The sequence below is a fragment of the Sinocyclocheilus anshuiensis genome, unplaced genomic scaffold (genome assembly GCF_001515605.1).
Source record: "Sinocyclocheilus anshuiensis isolate Anshui unplaced genomic scaffold, SAMN03320099.WGS_v1.1 scaffold465, whole genome shotgun sequence".
Taxonomy (NCBI): domain Eukaryota; kingdom Metazoa; phylum Chordata; class Actinopteri; order Cypriniformes; family Cyprinidae; genus Sinocyclocheilus; species Sinocyclocheilus anshuiensis.
The window spans coordinates 1,138,357-1,158,635 of record NW_015539898.1 but is presented as its reverse complement, the minus strand read 5'-3'; the positions used below and the strand labels follow the sequence as shown (position 1 = coordinate 1,158,635).

At 37.1% G+C, this 20,279-nt stretch overlaps 1 protein-coding gene across 3 annotated transcripts in view; it reads right to left on the bottom strand.

Annotated features, from left to right (window-relative positions):
- The window catches only part of LOC107685968 (guanine nucleotide-binding protein G(i) subunit alpha-2-like), a 78,048-nt gene that overhangs the window by 13,615 nt on the left and 44,154 nt on the right, over nucleotides 1–20,279 (bottom strand). For 2 of the 3 annotated variants that reach the window (XM_016482746.1, XM_016482748.1), the window contains one exon: nucleotides 3,138–3,180. In XM_016482746.1, coding sequence (XP_016338232.1) covers nucleotides 3,138–3,180 — 43 coding nt within the window. Of the gene's footprint in view, nucleotides 1–693; nucleotides 836–3,137; nucleotides 3,181–20,279 lie in introns of all 3 variants that reach the window. The other variant, XM_016482747.1, reaches the window with a different exon arrangement.

Sequence of the window (20,279 nt, the reverse complement as noted above, 5' to 3'; positions counted from 1 at the left end):
ATATTTTAATTTGTATGTTTTAATGTGCTTTTTTATATATATATATATATATATATATATAAATTAAAAAGTTTGGGGTCAGTAAAAACTTTTTTTTTTTAGAAAGAAATTAATATTTTCATTTAGCAATAGTGCATTAAATATCAAAATGACAGTAAAACCTTTTACATTGTTAAAATATTTCAACTAAATACTGTTAAATACTTTCTATTATGAAAAACAATATTATAACATTATATTTATCTAATATAATATATAATATTTAAACAATATTATGATTTTACTGTTACTGTTTTTTTCCTATTTGGACTTGGTGAGCATAAGGGACTTCTTTTAAAATCATTCAAAATATTACCAACCCCAAACTAAATAATAAATGTAAATATAAATCTAAATAAATATTAATGTTACATTTCACCAGCAAAAGCTAATATAAACAAACAAAAATAAAACAGAGCACAGGTCAGGACGGCAGGGAGTCAGGATGGCACAAAAGATGGAGAGTTAAGAACATTAGGTTTTAAACCAAAGCCTGGCAGAAGTATCCAGATGTAATATAAAATGTATTAATATCTACAGGCTTTTGCAGTGGATGGAACTTAGCCACTGAATTGATTTGAAGTGCTGGTGGGAATTGTCTTATGGATCTTGTCAGACTGCAAATCTATGGAGATTTCCACTGTGTGTACTCACCGCTCTGGCACTGTCCTCATATTCGATCTTGAGGTTGCTCATGGCTTTAATGATGGCCATGATGGACTGGATGGTGTTACTGTAGACCACCGCTCGATACTGCTTGCACTCTTCCTCTGAGTAGCCATCCTCATGGATAATCCTGCAGAACGGACACACAGATGATCAATCGATCAGTGTTGTATGGGATATTTAGCCCTCATTAAATTTTAATTTGTATGTTTTAATGTGCTTTTTATATATATATATATATATGCATTAAATATCAAAATGACAGTAAAACCTTTTACATTGTTAAAATATTTCAACTAAATACTGTTAAATACTTTCTATTATGAAAAACAATATTATAACATTATATTTATCTAATATAATATATAATATTTAAACAATATTATGATTTTACTGTTACTGTTTTTTTCCTATTTGGACTTGGTGAGCATAAGGGACTTCTTTTAAAATCATTCAAAATATTACCAACCCCAAACTAAATAATAAATGTAAATATAAATCTAAATAAATATTAATGTTACATTTCACCAGCAAAAGCTAATATAAACAAACAAAAATAAAACAGAGCACAGGTCAGGACGGCAGGGAGTCAGGATGGCACAAAAGATGGAGAGTTAAGAACATTAGGTTTTAAACCAAAGCCTGGCAGAAGTATCCAGATGTAATATAAAATGTATTAATATCTACAGGCTTTTGCAGTGGATGGAACTTAGCCACTGAATTGATTTGAAGTGCTGGTGGGAATTGTCTTGTGGATCTGTCAGACTGCAAATCTATGGAGATTTTTTTTAATACAGTCAGCTCTGGCTCATGAGGATGGAGGAAACTCTCTATGAGAATAGAACCAGAGAGCCAGTTCACTCACTCAAATAGCATTTAAAACACCTATAAGGGGAAAATACAGACAACTTTCTCCAATATAACTAAGCACGACTAAATTCTAGAGTCATTTTATAATAATTTAATTTAATTATTACAGAATGAATGCTGCGATTGTGCCCCAGATCAGAGTGTGCGTGTTGGGATGCATTCAGTGATGAGGAGGAGTACAAAACATTTTCCATCAGAGTGATTAGAGTGTAAAACTGCTTTGGGAAACAGGCGTAAGAAGAACAGCAGAGGTCAAGGTCAGATAAACAAACAGTATTAACTGCTGCCAGGGGCCCGATCACACACACACTTGCACATCCACAGCAGTTTATGTGAGTGTGAGCAAGGAAGACGCATAGGTTACCTACCTAGACAGCATTTTTAGCCATCAGTGTTGCGTTTTTAACATTTATTCAATCGTATGATGCTTAAAAATGCTGTCTAGGTAGGTAACCTGCTTTGAGACGACCTCTATGTGTGAATAAATAAAACAGTTTCATGATTTATTAAGGTCTGAAATGTGTCGGAACGCAAATGAGTGCAATACAAGTACATGTTGCATTCTCAGAGCTGCCAGCATGAAATGGAAATTTATCTCATATAACTCGATCTTGTATTAACTGCTGCCAGGGGCCCGATCACACACACACTTGCACATCCACAGCAGTTTATGTGAGTGTGAGCAAGGAAGACGCATAGGTTACCTACCTAGACAGCATTTTTAGCCATCAGTGTTGCGTTTTTAACATTTATTCAATCGTATGATGCTTAAAAATGCTGTCTAGGTAGGTAACCTGCTTTGAGACGACCTCTATGTGTGAATAAATAAAACAGTTTCATGATTTATTAAGGTCTGAAATGTGTCGGAACGCAAATGAGTGCAATACATGTACATGTTGCATTCTCAGAGCTGCCACAAGGGGTGCTATTGCAAGAATTAACGTAAACTACTTCTGTGATCCTGTTATGGTGAAATAACCTTGCTGAGCATGTCAAACTAATTCATTAAAGCCAGCATGAAATGGAAATTTATCTCATATAACTCGATCTTCCAGTGAAATTATGTTTTGGTGATGTATGCCGAACTTCTTCAAATATTTTGTCCGCATAAACCTAGTCCCTGCCTTACAAATTGACCTCAAGCTCCAATTCAGATCTGCCTCCATCCAATCAACAACTAAAGGATTGAACTAAGAACATTTTTTTTATTTTTAATAACCTATTTCAGTCGGATATACGTCACGATGTATAAGATAAAATCTGTCGCTACTAGCTACCTGAAAAGCAACACGTTCAAATTGATGACTGAACGGATTCATTGAAATGAATGATTCTAAACACTAAGACTTGGAGCTCTGTTTATGTTTATGAGTATGTGCACTTTGAGTTCATTAACCATTGAAGGGGAAAAAAAACTCCCAATGTGCCATATGAATTGATGTGTGTGTAAGCAAATTTTCTTTTTTAACATTTTTTCACTATAGAGTTGTAGCTGTTCCCTCTCATATCATCCAGAGAGAGTAAGAGTCTGAAAGAGAGAAGAGAAAACATTGTTCACTCACTTCATCTGTTTTACGATGGTGCTCTTCCCCGATTCTCCAGCGCCTGTGACAGAAAACCAAGAAAACAAGGTTATAAAAACAACACACTCATGCACACACTTCATCTTCAGACAGGAAAGCAAGCTCACAGTCTATGTTTTTTCCCACCGTCTAGTCAGACTCTTAGTGCTAATGCCCACCCTGTAGCAGTGTGTGTGTGTAGCCTATACTTCCAGTAACTCAAGCTTTGCTGACTTAGCTGCCGATCTTCAGCGTTCCATTCTCTCCCAGACCCGGTGTTTATCAAGTTTGGCCTTTAATGGAGATGTCTGAGTGCTTCACAAACAGGAAACGGAGCCTTATCAGGGTAATTTCCACAGGCCAGCAGGGGCACGCTACTCGTTTGACATATAACTCGTTATATAAACACAAAACATAACGGCCATACGCTAGAATCAACAAGCTCCCACAAGCACCTTCTAACATCTCAAAAACAAACATCTACGCGTCACAAAGACATATCTGATACGGACTGGCACATTTGCGCTCTGGAGAGCTTGTTTGTGTCACGTGACGTGCAGCTCTGAGATGTAGCGCTGCCCCCCCGGCCCTCTTACACAACTCTAAACACACACGGATTACACTGCAAACCGAGCAGAAAACTGCCCTCACACTCTAATGAAATGGTATTCTAAGATGCACAAAAAGAGGAAAGCCTAAAAAAAGATAAAGAAAAGTAAAGAAAGCCTCTGTGTGTGTCAAAAGCTGAGTTCAAAATCACAGTGTTAGCACACCTGTCAACGTGCTACACGCTCACACCCACTTACTCTACGTGAAGAGACGACTTCACACTTGAGCAGCTGCTGTCAACACCTAAAACATGCAAAATCAGATCTCCCACATCTTACGGACATGGCAGCCGTTCTGACTTCAGTCACGCATCAATTTGTGGCTTTCATTTGAGAGATTTTTGCTTCTACTGCACGTTTAGAAAGTTAGTGTTAAGGGCTGTTCACACCAAGGATTGTAACTATAATAGGGCCTTATGAAATCAGTTTTTTTTTCTTCTCAAATTCCATTTTATTCTTTACCAAATTCTTTTTTTTTTTTTAAGTTTGAATTTTTCTGGATTCAAATTGAATGGTTTAATTAAATTTTAATAATGAAAAAGCATTTCTAATGAATTGAATTCATAAAACTTTAACAATGTGATGATTTATGATTATTCTAATGAGTACTGTAATTGTAAAGATTTAATACAAACTTATGATCGAAAATAGTGGTTACCAAATGAAGGCATAAAACATTAACAAATTTTAAAACTTTTAAAATCTAATCAAATGAAAACTTTACATTTCATTTTATTGTTTGGCAAACAAAGTACTGCACAACAGAGCTTTACAGTTCAAATTAAAACTGTGATGTGTTAAAATTGTATGATATTCTTTAAAAACAAGGTTTATTTTATTTCAGAATAATTTTATTATTACTACTACTACTTTGAGAAGTACACTCTACTGTACAATAGTAATATATTATATAGGCCCTACTATAACGGTAACTATAACACATATAATATAAAAGATGTTTTGAAGAATGTTGGTAACCTAACAGTTGCTGGTAGCCTTTGACTTTCATACAATTTTTGTTTTCCATAGTATGGAAGTCATCAACAACTCAATCAAAATCCATCTGACTTTAAAGAGCTTGAGCATTTAAAGTTGCAGACGACAAAACTGCAGTGCACGCTTACAGTTTAAACAATTAAATAAAACCATAAACAATTGTATCGTCTGTTGGTATGGACACTAATATAGTTATTGTTATACTTCGCGAACTTGTCTTGTGCCCAATCCCTTAGAGGACAGACAAGAGACGGGAAGGCCCGCATGGGAAAATGAATGCCTGTATGAGTCAACGTGTCTATTGTGTATTAGTGTACACACTTCTAGCGATGTGCACCTGCAGGATGTGGCCGTGTATGTTTTAGTTATTGTCTGTGAATAAAACATTGGGCATTGGCGGGATTTCCACAGAATGTGTTTTAAACCATAACAAAAGACAAAAGTTCGTCACATGAGCAGCAGTCAATTGAACAGTAGTTTTGTGATGGAGTACCAGAAAAACTCTTAAAGAATCTGAAAAGAGCTACACAGAAGCAAACTACATGTCTTCGATTTATTCAATTATGGTTTATAGATTGTTTGCAGGGCCTCAGAACTGAAATTTGTGAGCCATCTCTTACAAAACAAATTGTCAAAACTAACATTACCAGCGATTCCACCGGGACGGCAGTCAGTATCGGCATAAAATAAATAAATAAAAATAATAATAAAATAAAACAAATAATCAGGATTTGCTTCTTTTTTTTTTTGAGACGCAGGATAATAATTTTCATATTATGACATTATGGTGATTCCAATAAATGATATTAAAATTGGTTTTTCCTATAGAAATACAAATAAAGCTAATGCATGATATAAAAATTATTTTGGGATTTTATTGAACTATTAGGGCTCAGATGAAAATAAAGCTAATATAAAGCAAAAAGAGTGGAATTGAGATGCACAATCAATAAATAAATCAACAAATAGGCTAAATAAGTAAATATTTTTTTTTTATATATATTTTTTAAATTTCATGTTAACTTTGAACCCAGACAGACTCTAGACCTCCCCATATGTGCTAAAGGCCTGGTATCAGGTGTTGTTTTTGCATTGCATTGGTCTCATCACACGATTGTGGTACCTCAGATCTGAGGGCAGGCGTGGGTGTGTAAATGACAACATGGGCTACGCTAATGAGAAGTGCACCAATACAGTACAGCGATGTGCCAGTGAGCTCAGGTGTGCACTCCTGATCTGGGGCCGGTTTGTCTGGCTGAGGTTCACAGTTTTTGTGGTCATAATGGTCTGAGGCACACAGGTTCACAGTGGAGACGAGAATAATTCAGTTTTGTTGCTGCAGCTGAGACCCAGGTTACCACAGTACACACATGTCTCTGTCCAATCTGCCCGTCTTATTTTCTAGCTTGGCCATCACTTAACCAGTTTTACGGTCTCTCAACTGCATTATGAAATAATGAGAAAGTAATTTACTTATTTAAAAGGCTGAGATCATGCGTGTGATCCATCTAATCACATTCAAACAGACTTAAGTTCTTGCTCTCGCTCTCTCATTTCATCCGTCCTCTGGGTTTTTGTATTCACTGCTCCAGCAGACAGACTTGGCCACAGCTCTCCACCGTTAGTGGTGCGGTTGGCTAGGCATTAGCTCATTTTTCTGCTCAAATTCTAGGAATCTCCAGGCTTTCACAAGCAGAGCGTGATCTCTCTGACTGTTCACTTAATAAATTCATCTCTCTTTTCTTCTGCTCTAGTGTTCACAGGCTAGTCTAATAGCAATGCTGGACTAACATAACAAAGAATTAGGTTAAATTATTACAAATGTGTTAGACCTATGGCGCAGTGCACATGATCAGGTGAAAAAACATTAAAATAAAATAAAAAATAAAATATAATCAGGGAGTCATAATCAAATTCAAAAACAGAGAACAAGCAAATTTGCGTTTTAAGTAGTTTTATAAGTATAACATATGGTTATAGTGTTAAAATGTATGAATGTGTCAGAGCTGTGGCACAGCATAGTCTAAGCATCCTCTAAAACAAAACACAAATGACTGTGTCCTGTTGGGCATAACTACAATCTTGAGAGCTGAAACAAAAGAACAAGCAATTTCCATTAGGATTCTCTGCGCAGAGTGATGTTAAATAAACAGTACGTCTTACTAAAATGAGTTGTGACCACATCTTGCAATTAATATTGTAGTGAACCATTTCATGGCAATGCAATTGTTAAAAAAAAAAGGAACAAGAAAAAGCAGCAATTTATGAATTATGCACTCTTTGACATAATGCATACAACCACACACTTACAAACCGGATCCTTTGGATTAATGAAGCGAAGGTTTCATAAGTGCTGAAAATCCCTGCAGTGCCTCTGGGGTCATTTGTAATATTATTTGCCTGCTAAAACCACCACTGGATAATGAATCGGCAATGACAGAGCTGTTGTGAAAACAGTCAAACACTTTTGGTACGGCTCGTCCAGATCAATGCACCGGCAGAGACCGCAGACTGATGATGCCCCATATTGTGATTGTTTTTATGCCCTCATTTATATCTAGTAAATGGATAAAACTGTCAGCCGTTTATTGGGCTGTCTAAAAAATTTATTTGTCTGCTTATTTATGGCTTTAATTTTTCCCCCAGTTTGGATTATCACCCTCTGGTCAGATCGATAGGATTTAGAAATGTTGTTCTAAACACGAGTGAGACGGAAGTCCAAATGTGTCACACATTTGTTTGGTGGTTTCACAAGGTAATGCACACATTCGTAATACCTGAAACACCAACACACACCATCCCTCGGTGACGTAGTGAGAAGTTTGTGTGTTCAGTAAACAAGCTTTTATTGGTCTGTGGGCGAGACACCTTCAAATCCTTGACAATAAACAGAGACTGTGCACGTCTACAGCTTGGTTGCACCTGCTGGTCAACTGTAACGCACACAAGCTCTGTTCAAAACCCTAGTGAGCAACTTAGAAGGCAGCTGTAGGCAGAAAACAACAAAGACAGGATGCTAAAATAGTTCCTAAAAAGGGAATGAATCAGAACGCACTACACAGACAGCATCTTTGCTAAGCTAACAACATAATACTCTAAGAAGGATAAAAATGTATAGCACCCAAGTATCAGGTGAAATTATTACTGATTATATTGTTTTCAACTAACTAACTTTAAAAGAATTCTAAAATGTATCATGGTTTCTAGAAAAAAAAAATTAAGCAGCACAACTGTTTTCAACATTGATAATAAGTTTCTTTTGCAATCAAATTAGCATATTAGAATGATTTCTGAAGGATCATGTGACTGAAGACTAATAATAATAACAAGACCTATTAATAGTTAGTTCATATTAAAATAGAAATTTAATTTTAAATTGTTATAATATTTTGCAATATTTTAACTGCATTTTGACCAAAAAAAAGGAGACTTAGTTGACTTTCAAAAACACAAAAACACAAACTTTTGAATGGTAGTGTATGTTCACATGTATAAAAGTATTTTTTTTTCCCCAGCAATTTTAATCTGCCTTGTTCCTTGTGGAACAGCCACCGCTTTGAGGGTGTGAATATGATGCTGTAAAATGCTATCTAGGTAGGTTTTGGAACAGCGCATGCAGTACAAAATGTTGAGGACAATACAAGGTTAGCAAAAGAAACAGGAAAGACAGATGCATCTAGAAACATCCTGAAAAGTTGAAACTATTCTTAACTTGACTCAGCATCTTAAAAAAGTAACCCTCGAAAAACAGTATGAATTGCAAAGTGTTGTGCCAAGACATCTGTATGCATCCAAGAGGGATTTACAGGGCAAACGGTCTAACACCAAAAACACAAACTGTCTAAAGCGCTTTAAAAAAAAAAAAAAAGTAAAATAAAATGGTTGAAATTAAAATGAAAAATTATATAAATTAAAATTACATTATTGTTGAACTACTAGTCAAACCACTTCTAGTTTATTATGAATGTGAAAGAAAAAGAAGATAAAGAAATCTCTAAACTCAAGTGATGTGGTTAATCCAGAATAAGTAAGGCTTTCTGGAAACCACATTAGCATGCATCTAAATCACAACTTCCACAACATCTCACACATGTGTATTAGTGGATGTGTGATGTAACACTTTGGGAAACGCAGAATAGAAACAAAAGACCCTTTCCTCATCCGACTCCTAAGATGCCAAAGAGTGTCACGTGACCATTGTCCCAGATAGTGTTGTCAAAAGACCCGGTATTTCGGTACCAAGTCGGTACTAAAAAACGCGATTGTTAACGGGGGACTCCCTCGAAACGTGATTGGGTGGGTTTTGTTGTGAAAACCTGGCAACCTCTTCTTAAAAGCAGTGGCGACCTCAAGAGGAGGAAACACTTTGTTTTTGTTTTTTTTTGTCCTCTTATTATGAAAGGGTAAACTCTGGTTCACACTCCAATACAGTAGGTGGCGATAATGCACCTTAACATTGGTGCTACCCACCATAAAACCAAAGAAGAAGAAGAGGAGGAAACACATCAAACTAACAAAACACCCCGATCAAGTTCAAGCAGGTAAGTTTCAATTACATTTTTAATATTTAGAGCTTCTGTTCTGTTGGGAATATTATTCCATATTTTAATTTGAATTTCGCCGTTAGCATATACGTAGTTAAGCGTTAGCATAAGCGCGGCTAACGCTAATATAATGAGCATTAGAATGAATTTTGTTCAAAATGATTTCTTTAACTATTTAATGCTCCTATAACTTTTATTACTGTAAAAAAACAGGAGGACATAATGGTATTTACTATTTTTACACACCAGAGGCTTTTAAATGAACTGTGTAACCAAAATATGCATGTTAGAGAATGTGTTTGTCATATCAGTCCGTCAGAAAAAATTTTTTTGTGTTTGTTTTTTTTTAGTTAGTTAGTTGTAATTCTTGGCTGAATATCTCTAGCAGGTTTTAAAAGCCCTTTAAAATTAAATATGAACACAGTTTGGATTAAATAAAAGTACAGTCAAATGTTATCTCCTTTTTAAACTGAGCTGGATGTTGACATCACTGAATTCAATGATGAATGATGATGAATGATGATCAATGATGATCTTTAACTGAAAAATTTGTGTTTACTATTGTCATTTTGCATTATTTGGTACCGAAATTGGTACCGAGAACCGTGGATTTTTACTGGTATCGGTACCGAATACTGAAATTTTGGTACCGTGACAACACTAGTCCCAGAGTTCCCCAGAGTTTGCCAGTCCCATCCACCTGGGGCCATCCTGCTCCCTATAGCCCTTATGGGGCTACAAATGGTCCGTGTGTGTGTGTGTGTGTGTGTGTGTGTGTGTGTATTCAAGGGGGTGGGAAGAGAAAAACAAAGAGGCCAGTGTGAGTGTGGCTCTGGGTGTGTGGACAGCAATGCCACTGTTTACCATCATTTAGGTCACAACATTTACAGCTGAACCAGCCTCACACTAGGGCTGTGCAAAAAATCAAATGCGATTTTCATGCGCATCTCATCAGTAAAGGCGCTCCTGTGATTAGTAGTAAATCTCCAGCACGTGCTTTCAGATGGAGCGGCATTTACTACACAGTGCCGTAGTTCACTGACAAGCTACACAAAATCGCGTTCATAATCGGCAATGAATCTGCTGCGATTTTGAATGTGATTTTGCGTAGCTTGTCAGTGAACTACGGCTCTGTGTAGTAAATAGGGCTGGGTATCATTCAAAATTTTTTGATATCCATACCGATACCTTGACTTTCGATACCGGTTCCTGAACGATACTTTTTTCGATACCAATTTTATGAAATTAATTTTAACAAGATTACATTATCTAAAAAAAAACAACTTTGGTTTTATTTTTCAGCTTGTTGATGTTTATGCAAACTCAAAGGCTCATCTGTTTTCTATCGCAATAAGCGCTTGCGTTCAGTCAATAAAAATCTAATGTAGTTCTTAATTTGTTTGAGAACTGAGAAAGACTGTTCCATTAGGCGCGGCGTCGTGGCCACACAACCACTTCGGGAGTGCATTATTTCTCTAATAATTTTAACGGCCTGGAGTCACAACCACACATCAAGACATTGTTCAGATGATTTTATTTCAAGACATTTGACATGTTTCCGTCCAGAAATCTCGTGTGGGTTGAACAAATTTTTTACGCACCTTATCCCAAACCTTCCGTTGCAAATTCCAAAACGTCATTTTAGAGCTGATAACAGAGGCTTGAGCCATTGATATGCAGGCTAACGCAGTTATTAATGCAGTCTAATGCGGTTATTAGAGAGAGAGAGCGAGAGAGCGAGAGAGAGAGAGAGCGAGAGAGCGAGAGAGAGAGAGAGCGAGAGAGCGAGAGAGAGAGAGAGCGAGAGAGCGAGAGAGAGAGAGAGCGAGAGAGCGAGAGAGAGAGAGAGCGAGAGAGAGCGAGAAAGAGAGAGAGAGATATTAAGCGTGTGTGAATACCTGTGTGTGCATCTCTCAGCAGCAGGGTCTACTAATAGCGAATCTTTAAGTTAAACTCCTTCATTAACCTCACTACTGAGAAATGTCATGTAGCTTTTCAGCTGCAAAACTATTTTACTGATAAATTCGTGGTGCAGCGCTGACAAGAAATTTCTGTTCGCATCTCCGCGTGTGTGCACGAGTGCGTGTCTGCACTGTGTGTGCGTCTGTGAGAGACTGGGAGAAAGAATGCGTGATTTCCGTAGCCTACATAAAAAAAGGTGGAAGACATGGAAATAGTTTGTTATTTTTTACCCTATTGTTTGTTATATTTATTTGCTCAATGTCTTCTGGGGTTTTGGTTCTCTTACTGTTGTAGATAGTCCAAAGAATAACAAAAATATTATATATCTCTTCATTGTGTTTGGCCCCCCCCCCGGACAAGTGAACATAGGCACGTTCCTAAAATGCCTATGCGTAAATCTGGCCCTGTTAGACGGCAATCAGAAGTTATTACAAACACTCGATGGTGATTTAAAGTGAGTTTTGAGTAAAAGCGGAATATAAATCTTATTTATTGTCTTATGTAGCATGATGCTACAGTTTGCATGAATGGTCACATAACACGTGTAACGTTAGTATGAACGGACATCTGCATATGATTGGAACTCCACGCAGCTCCCGAGCTCATAGAAATGAATGACCGGGTCTGTTGCTTGTCGTTTGTCGGAGATAGTGGAAAGCCGCTTGAAACGCAGTGGAAACGCCAGTATGACGAGGATCGTTTTCATTTTAAAACATAAACGCACCAGTGTAAATGTACCCTTACATCTACGCATTCACATTACAGCCTCACGTGTGCGCCACATCTCTGAATGTAACCTCTGTTAACTAGTAGGTGTTCGACTTGAACGCGACTTCGACGCGGACCGACTGTGCAGACCAATCGGTGTATTACAGTACCACGAGAGCTAAAGAGAGCAGACTGCTCCCAAGGTTAGCAGAATTATTACATTATAATTCTAATAATAATAATTTATAAATGTTACAATTCCTATAATTTGTACAATTGTTTGATATTAAAGTAATGGGAATAAGATTTTTTTTAATTCTTCATAAAAATGTGCTCAACAGTCACAGAAATGTCACAATACTAAAATAAAATTGTATATATACATTATTGTATATATATATTTTTTAAATGCCACTGTTTTGGTGACCCAGATATGCACTGAAAAATTTGCTAGTAAATTTCACAATTAACAAAACACACAAAAAAAAAAGAAAGAAAAATAAAGAAAGAAAAGCAACACACTGAATTTAAGACCAAAAGATGACATTGACCCTTTACGGCAAGACGCTACAACTTTGGTGTTTTATCCTGTAACAGTTAAGGTTAGATGTGGGTGGAGAGGAAGCAGGTCCTAGATCAGGGAATAAGGGAACAAAGGGTCCAAGCAGAAAGCATTTCCTCCAAATCCCATAAGGACAGAGAGAGAAATATTGCCAAGAGTTCCTCCTGGCTATAACACTTCCACATCTGTGGTCAAACAGAGCCAGGATACAGGAGGTCAAAACATTGAGAACATTTCCCAAGGAAGAATATAATGTATTATAATAAGATATAATACACTACGCCTCAATATCTCTGTGCTTTGAACTTTTCTATGCGGAGCGCTACACGCTGTGACTCCGTGTTGCTTCAAGTGCATCATTCTGCGCACGGGATGAGCGATTTGTGCCACACTGTATTGGAGCCTTTCGTATTATAATACTTTTGCGCAATGAAAGATTGTTATCAGTCTTTCTTGTTGCCTCATTACTGTGCTGTACATTTAAAAGAAATGTCTTTTAATTTTATAGTATATATTTATGTATAAATATATTTACTTGTTTTTCACTAATGTAATTTACAACAACACAGAGTAAAGTGTAACATTTTACCAGGTTCAGTCCTACACTTAATTCACTTTTATTTGTTCCCCACTATATAATGTTTTTCAATAAATGTTTAGATTTTATAAAATTATTGTGCACTCATGATTTTTCTTGAGAAACTTTTGCTGCGGAATTATCCACTAACCTAGTTTATAATAGTATTTTCTGTCAGATTATGCTTATATATTTTTCATTTGTTATTTTTCTTTATAATGAAGTTGTCTATATTTAGTAGATTGTGTTGAACACACAAAGAGTGATGATCAGGTCAACACACAGAGGTATAGAAATTCTAAAACTAACACAAGAAATTATTTACAACTCGCTTACTAAAAATACAGCTGGCACTACTGGACATCATAGAGAAATAAAAGAGATGACGACCATTACATGTAAACACAGGCAAAAAGACAGGCAAATGCAAGAGTGTTTGTTAAACACTCAAACAGATTCTGGTCTCTAGTCAGCTCATGTTCCTCCTTAACATGAAAGTCCATGAAAGTCTTTAATGAAAGGCCCATTTTATCATCCACAAGGTAAAAACTGTAGGTTTGATTGCTTAGAAAAGTAACAGCACACCTCTTCTCAACAATCCACATGATTTGAGGGATTGTGTCCATAGCAAAACCAGTCCAGGATGAGTTAGGTGTTTGTTCAACACATATTTGTTAAGAATGCAGTAATAAAGCAGAAGACAATAAATAAGAGAGAAATCAATGAGACCTCAGGCAGTGTCTAGCACGAGCAGTGAGGTAGGGCTACAAACCGAGGCCTCACACAGACTTCAAGAGACAACAGAGGAAAGAGTCTGCAATACCATGCATGAGAGTTAAACAACAACCTTAGCTTCAATTCATCTAGGAGCATGATGGTAATTCTCATGACCTGTGACCATGTGTCCACTTCAACACATGCACACATCACACGTGCCCTTGACAATCAATCAAAGCAATGAAGGATAAACACTAAAACTAAGTGAAAATTCAGATTATTCTCCAGCTACAACATCTGCATCTTCTGCCAGCTCATGAGAGGTTTAATTAGAGAAGCGTAGTGTTATCTAATGATTCTAACAGGTCCATTGAGAGGCGTGTTGATGTAAATAAAGTGCTTGGTTAGAGGTTATGCACTGAGTAATATCTATTAAACACCTGCCTTCGGGGCCCTTGTGAATAAGAGAGAGTGAGTTTGTGTGTTTGGCTGGGCAAAGTATGACACTGGTCTCATTAATCTAGGCAGACAGCAGAAGGACAGACGCCTATGGGATGTCCCCACTTTTCACAAAAACAAACCTGTGTGTGTGTGTGTGTGTGTGTGTGTGTGTGAGAAAGTCTCAAAGCAAGCAAGCAGCAGCCCAGAGGCCTTGAAGTCTCCTGGCAGATGGCAGATCTCCCCTGAGCTCTCCAGTCTAACTCATCTAAAGAAACCCTCTCAACAAATACCAAAACCCATCAAATGCATCAAAAAGTTTTACATAGCAGAGCAAAACTCACTGACAACGAGCCTAAATCACAAATGAACACACGTTGTTCTCCTCCCACTTTTGGTACCTTTAGGCTCATGCACACATCCAAATCGTTCACAGGCCATTTCATGCTTATTGCACCAAAAAAGCAAGTGCTTCCTCAAAACTATTATATTTGGCATGTATTTGCCTAACCGACCTCAAAATAATGTTAACATTAATCAACATACATCCAGTGAAAATACCACAGTTACTATAGTTTATACTATGATAATAAAGAGTATTTTAAGTCTTATGTTGTGTTAGGGTTATAATCTATTTCAGATAAATCGACCGTCTGCTCCTCATAAAAGGCTGGCTACGTGACACTAGCCTCAGTTTAAGCCCTCATCCGCTTGGCAACCGTTCTGTTTGTGGTGGTGATCGATACGTAAATGACAATAAAAGGTTGGTGACTGCATCCCGTGCACTGGCTGAGGGGTCAAACAGAGTTGCTGTTAATAGGTAAAATGTCAGATCTGGGCAGAAAGAACAAGTTCAGGTCTGTTTGCGGAGTATGCAGATATCAGTTAGTAATTTCAAAAGTAATGCTCATAGTCATGTGACTTTTTAAAAGCAGTCCATCCTATTTTCATCAAGACTCCCTCCTCGCAGAGTTTTATAGTCCAGGGATGAATGAGCGTAGATAAACGCGGATGTGTGGGGGGAGTCTAAGCGTTTGGCACAATCTCGTTGCAGATCTGACTGAACAAAAACCAGGCGATTGGTCAGTTTGAAAGCATGCCGGCATTTATTCAAGAGAGAGACAGAGAGAATGGTATGTGCACGGCTGATGTTTTAAGCATCTAAAAATCAATTAGCCATGTGAGCCCTTATCTGAGGTGACAGTTTCTTTCATCTGAGATTGTGCTGACACACAGATCAAGAAGGCTACTTTGATTAACTCCACAAACAGGAAATCCTCTTTAATTCCACAGCTGCAACAGGACAAACGAATAAAAGTGTGTGACTGTCCGGAGACAATTCAGTTATATACAATGAACTATATACACATATACAATAGGATAAACCAACTACAGACATAAACATACACAACCAGACGCTCGTACGAGTCAAGAAAGGCATGAATGTGAAAAGACACTTAAGATGCTTCCTGGTGCTTAAGCTGCCATTGTTTTAGAGGAGGAAACTCGACATCCACTTCAGAACAGAAAGATGCTGAAACAAAGGTTAATCTGAAAACTTGCACAGCTGAATTTCCGCGTGTAGACAAGAGTACTCCTCTGAATAATGGAACTACACTAGCTACTAGCGGTATTGAATGTAATTGATACATTACAGCAAATAATTACATAATACTTAGTCAATATGCATATGGCATGGGCAGATTAAAAAAAATGAAAATATTGATTTATATACAATACTAATAAATTCTTTAATTAACCTGAGCTTAAATTAAAATGAATAATTAATTAATAAAAAACGACGCATTAAATTGATACTCAAATTTACTCAAAAGTGAGTAAAATATATATTTTTTTTAAATGTAAAAAGTTATTTAAAATGAATTCTATTCTTTTGAACTTTATTTATCCAAGGACCCTGAACAAAAATGTATCATGTTTTCCACAAACATATTATGCAGCACAACTGTTTTCAACATTGATAATAATAAGAAATGTATTACCAATCAGCATGTTAGAATGATTTCTAAAGGATCATGTGACATGAAAACTAGAGTAATGGCTGCATCATATTTTTATGACTCAGAGATATTAATATGTCATATTGTGGAATCCATGGAGATTCCCAGATTTTTGTATGTCATGGAACAGACGATGTACTTGGACTGGGCCACCAGAGGCTCCAATAAAAGCACGACGAATGTATTATGCATACCTCCATTAGCGAGCTGGCCTCCTGAACACACACAAATAAATTATGGATAATGTCGACAAAGCATAAGAAAAAAATTAATGTGAGAGCAGAAGAAGGAGAGAGTAAGAAAGGCATGAGAAAAAGAGAGACTGCTTTTCATCCTGCTTAATACTGCTGGTACTGAGGGACAACCTTCTGTTTTCCCATTTGAACTGTACTTGTGTGTCTAAGGTTAGGTAAGAAGAATAAAGATAAAAAAAAAAAAATTCTGGATGCATGAGGCTTGACAGGCTTTCAGGTTTAATCAGACCCAAATTACAATTAAATTATATAAATTACATGAAGAATTTCTGAAGAAATTATTTTTTTGTGCCGTCTAGTTAGTTTACTACTTGACCATTGTGACCCATTCCTAATTACTGCAAGGTATTTTTTACAAGATACCAGGCTCCTACAATAAGCACTTCTATAGATCATTACTGGATTGTCATTTCTTTGAGAATTCGATAACATGCTTGTATTAAATTCTAGCTTTTATTAGACAGCCACATTTGTGAAGTATCCAGCACTTTGAACTCTGACAGCCCTGTGTTTGATTCCTGCTCTAGGCACAGAGAAGAGCTTAATAAAGCCATGGCAATATCCCATGCCAGACAATGCATTACTAAAATATCATTATCGCTCAGCAGGGGGGCACAGATATGCCCTTCAACATAGAACATCAGACAGTTCAATCATTATCTTTCCTAAAAGTGGTTCAGCTCAAATATAGACAAACATACAGAAAAAATTGTGAATTTATAAATAAAATCACCACAGACAGAGACACTTAAGCCAAGAGACGAGGAGATACAAGGACAATTCCACATTAAAAGTAGGGCTAGGTATCGATTCAGATGTTCCAATTCAACGAAGCTCTCTACACTGCGCAATGAATCTCTCACTTTGCTTATGAAAGGATTCGTGAGATACGTCTGTGATACATTACTCAACACTGCAAAAACACATAGAAACATTTGAAGCTCCCCTGAGCACAATCACAAGTATGATGATGATCATGAATCTTATGTTCAATGTTTGTGGAAATAAATATTGGAAAAAATCGATTCGTGGCCTTCGAGAATCGATATTGAATCGACCACATTTTAAAAAACGATATATCGAAAAATCGATTTTTTTGCCCATCCCTAATTAAAAGTGTTGTGCGTCAGACTCTGCTATTGTGCCGTTTTGGCAGAGGTGTGGAAAAAAAGCAACCGAACCAGTGTGTTGACAGATGCCTGTTCATACACTGCACTTGAGCAATGGACAGCACACACAAGTGTTGTGCTTGATAATTAATTCTGCCAGACAGGCCTTCTATCAAAGGAAGAAGTCTGTCTGGCGCTCCAGGTTGCCTTGAAGCCCAAAGGGAAGAAAGAGAAAGACTCCAGACAGCCACACACAAACAAACAAAAATGCCTTTAATGATCTGGATCAGAGCCAGTTTCATTCAAAAGTGTCATTCAACTGAAGCTGTTGCAAAGCCAACCTGGTAGTTTTCGTCATATCAAACTATGCCTGACAAATGACCCCTGATCATCTTCCAGCAGCGGTGGAGGAGAAATTAGTCAATGTAGCCTCTAATCTTTGGACTGCTTTGATATCTATAAGCAAACACCAACTCAAAGTGCTACTTTACAGTATTTGCATCATTTTTGCCGCATGCACCATTGTGCTCGTATATATACCCGAAGTGCTCGCACTGAAAGCACCTCTCACACTCTTTATGTGATCAGTGAAATCTGACTGATCAGTGAAACGGAGCAGAGCAGGTGCTTTCAGTTTACAATTGTAGCAACCTTTGTCTAACTGAACTAAATGGTTTTTATTTCTATAAAAAAGCAAAACGACAGTGAGGCAGTACCGTGGTGGGCAAGTAATATATTCTGTGTACAGCCGAAGACTGGGAAATACCAGTAACACGGAGTACCGCAGAAAGCCTAACTTCCACCCAAACCTTCCTATGGAGCTGCATCCAAATGGAATTAAATATGCAACACGATCTTTAGATTTGTAGAAAAGCACCAATGCTGCTCTTTTACATCTGAAACAGGGTGCAAGCAGAGGTGAAAATATCTGCTTTTCATCTCTTCAAATGAAATGTGGAGTTCAAATGGAATCTGTAGCTCAGGGCTGACGATCTCCAGACGCTGAGCTCAGGTTAAAGCTTGTCAGAGGTTAGATACAGATGGATGGTGGCCACCCGCTTACAAGGCCTGGGCACTGTAGGGAAACGCATTAAATTCCCTGAAGACAAACTGTCATACAACTATAATATCCCAAATCTTTTAATTTTCTGAATATTTGGGTAAAAATAATGCATGAACTCCTCCTTTTAAACAGAGTTAATACTGTTTCTCTTTCTCAATAGCAAGTTTTCTACACATGCAAATATTATGTCCCTTAAAAAGGGTGCTAATAACACCTTTTATCCACAGTCACCTGTGATTATTAACACCCCTTTCATTCCTCTCTTCAGGTTAGCAGCTATAGATACAGGTGCTATTTTAAACCATGCAGCATTGATGGTAACATGCCACTGATGTGTGGAAGCAGGAAGATGAATTAAAGCCTAATGAAAGATAATGCAAGGTTAAGGTGTGTTTCTGAGGAAACTGGTATATTTTTCTAATTTAAAGATGAGATTAGCTTTGAAGTGGAAAGGAACGTCTTGTCATCTACGTTGATCAAGAGCAGTGGGCGACACCAAGCAACTATGCAAGTAATATCAAATTTACACTGCTGGGCACAAAACGTTAACATGCTGAATTAGTGTTTATAAAGAAGCAGTTATATAAGAGGCATCTTTCAGATGTTTCGTTTTCACAAATGCAGGTCAAATGTAAAGTGGTTAATCTTGTGACTGATGGTAATGCAATATTTATACAGTGAATCATGTGTTGCAAAATATTGCAGCACACCTCATTTTATTTCATCAATGAAATTGTGCCAAGGCTGAATTTCTCATGAAACCACGTGGAAGTAACATGAATCACATTCAACTTGATTTCCTTCGCAACAGTGTGAAGTCCAACCTTGATCCACAGTCCATCTAAATATGAAAGAAATAATTGACAGTTTGTGCCAAACAAATGCATATAATTTAAATATGATTAAAGGTAGGGGTGCTCCGATCAGGATTTTTGTGGCCGATCACCTATCACAGAAAGCAGTATCTGCCGATGCCGATCACAGATAGCGATCTTTTTAAAGCCTTCTTTTTATCAATTATAACTATTTATAGTAGGGCTGGGTATCGATTCAGATGTTCCAATTCGATTCGATTTCGATTTTCGATTCGATATTCGATTCCGATTTTCGATTCGATATTCGATTTCTAAAATGCTTCCATACCTTTTTATGTGAAGGTGGTGTTGACGTCGGGAACGCACCTGAATTAGGGTTGTGACGGTGAGAAAATTTTCCCACCGGTTAATCGACTTGTGACAACATCAGTAATACCGGTATCACCGTGGGGGCGTTCCCTCTTTTTCTAGCTTTCCTTCGCTTTTAAATAGCTTGTAAAAGCGGTGTGCGCATTTTACTTTCACTTTCAAATAGCAGCAATTCGGCGTAAAGCAATTGTTCGTTTTTAGTTCGCTTTAATTTTCCCTCTTTTCCTCGCTTTCCGTCGCTTTTAAATAGCTTGTAAAAGCTCCGTGCACATTTTACTTTCACTTTTGAATTAGCTGCAGTTCAGCATCAATTGCTTGAAGGTAACAACAAAATACAACATCAAACTCACTTTAGCCTATATATAAAACATAGAACTTTTATTAACAAAACAAATACAA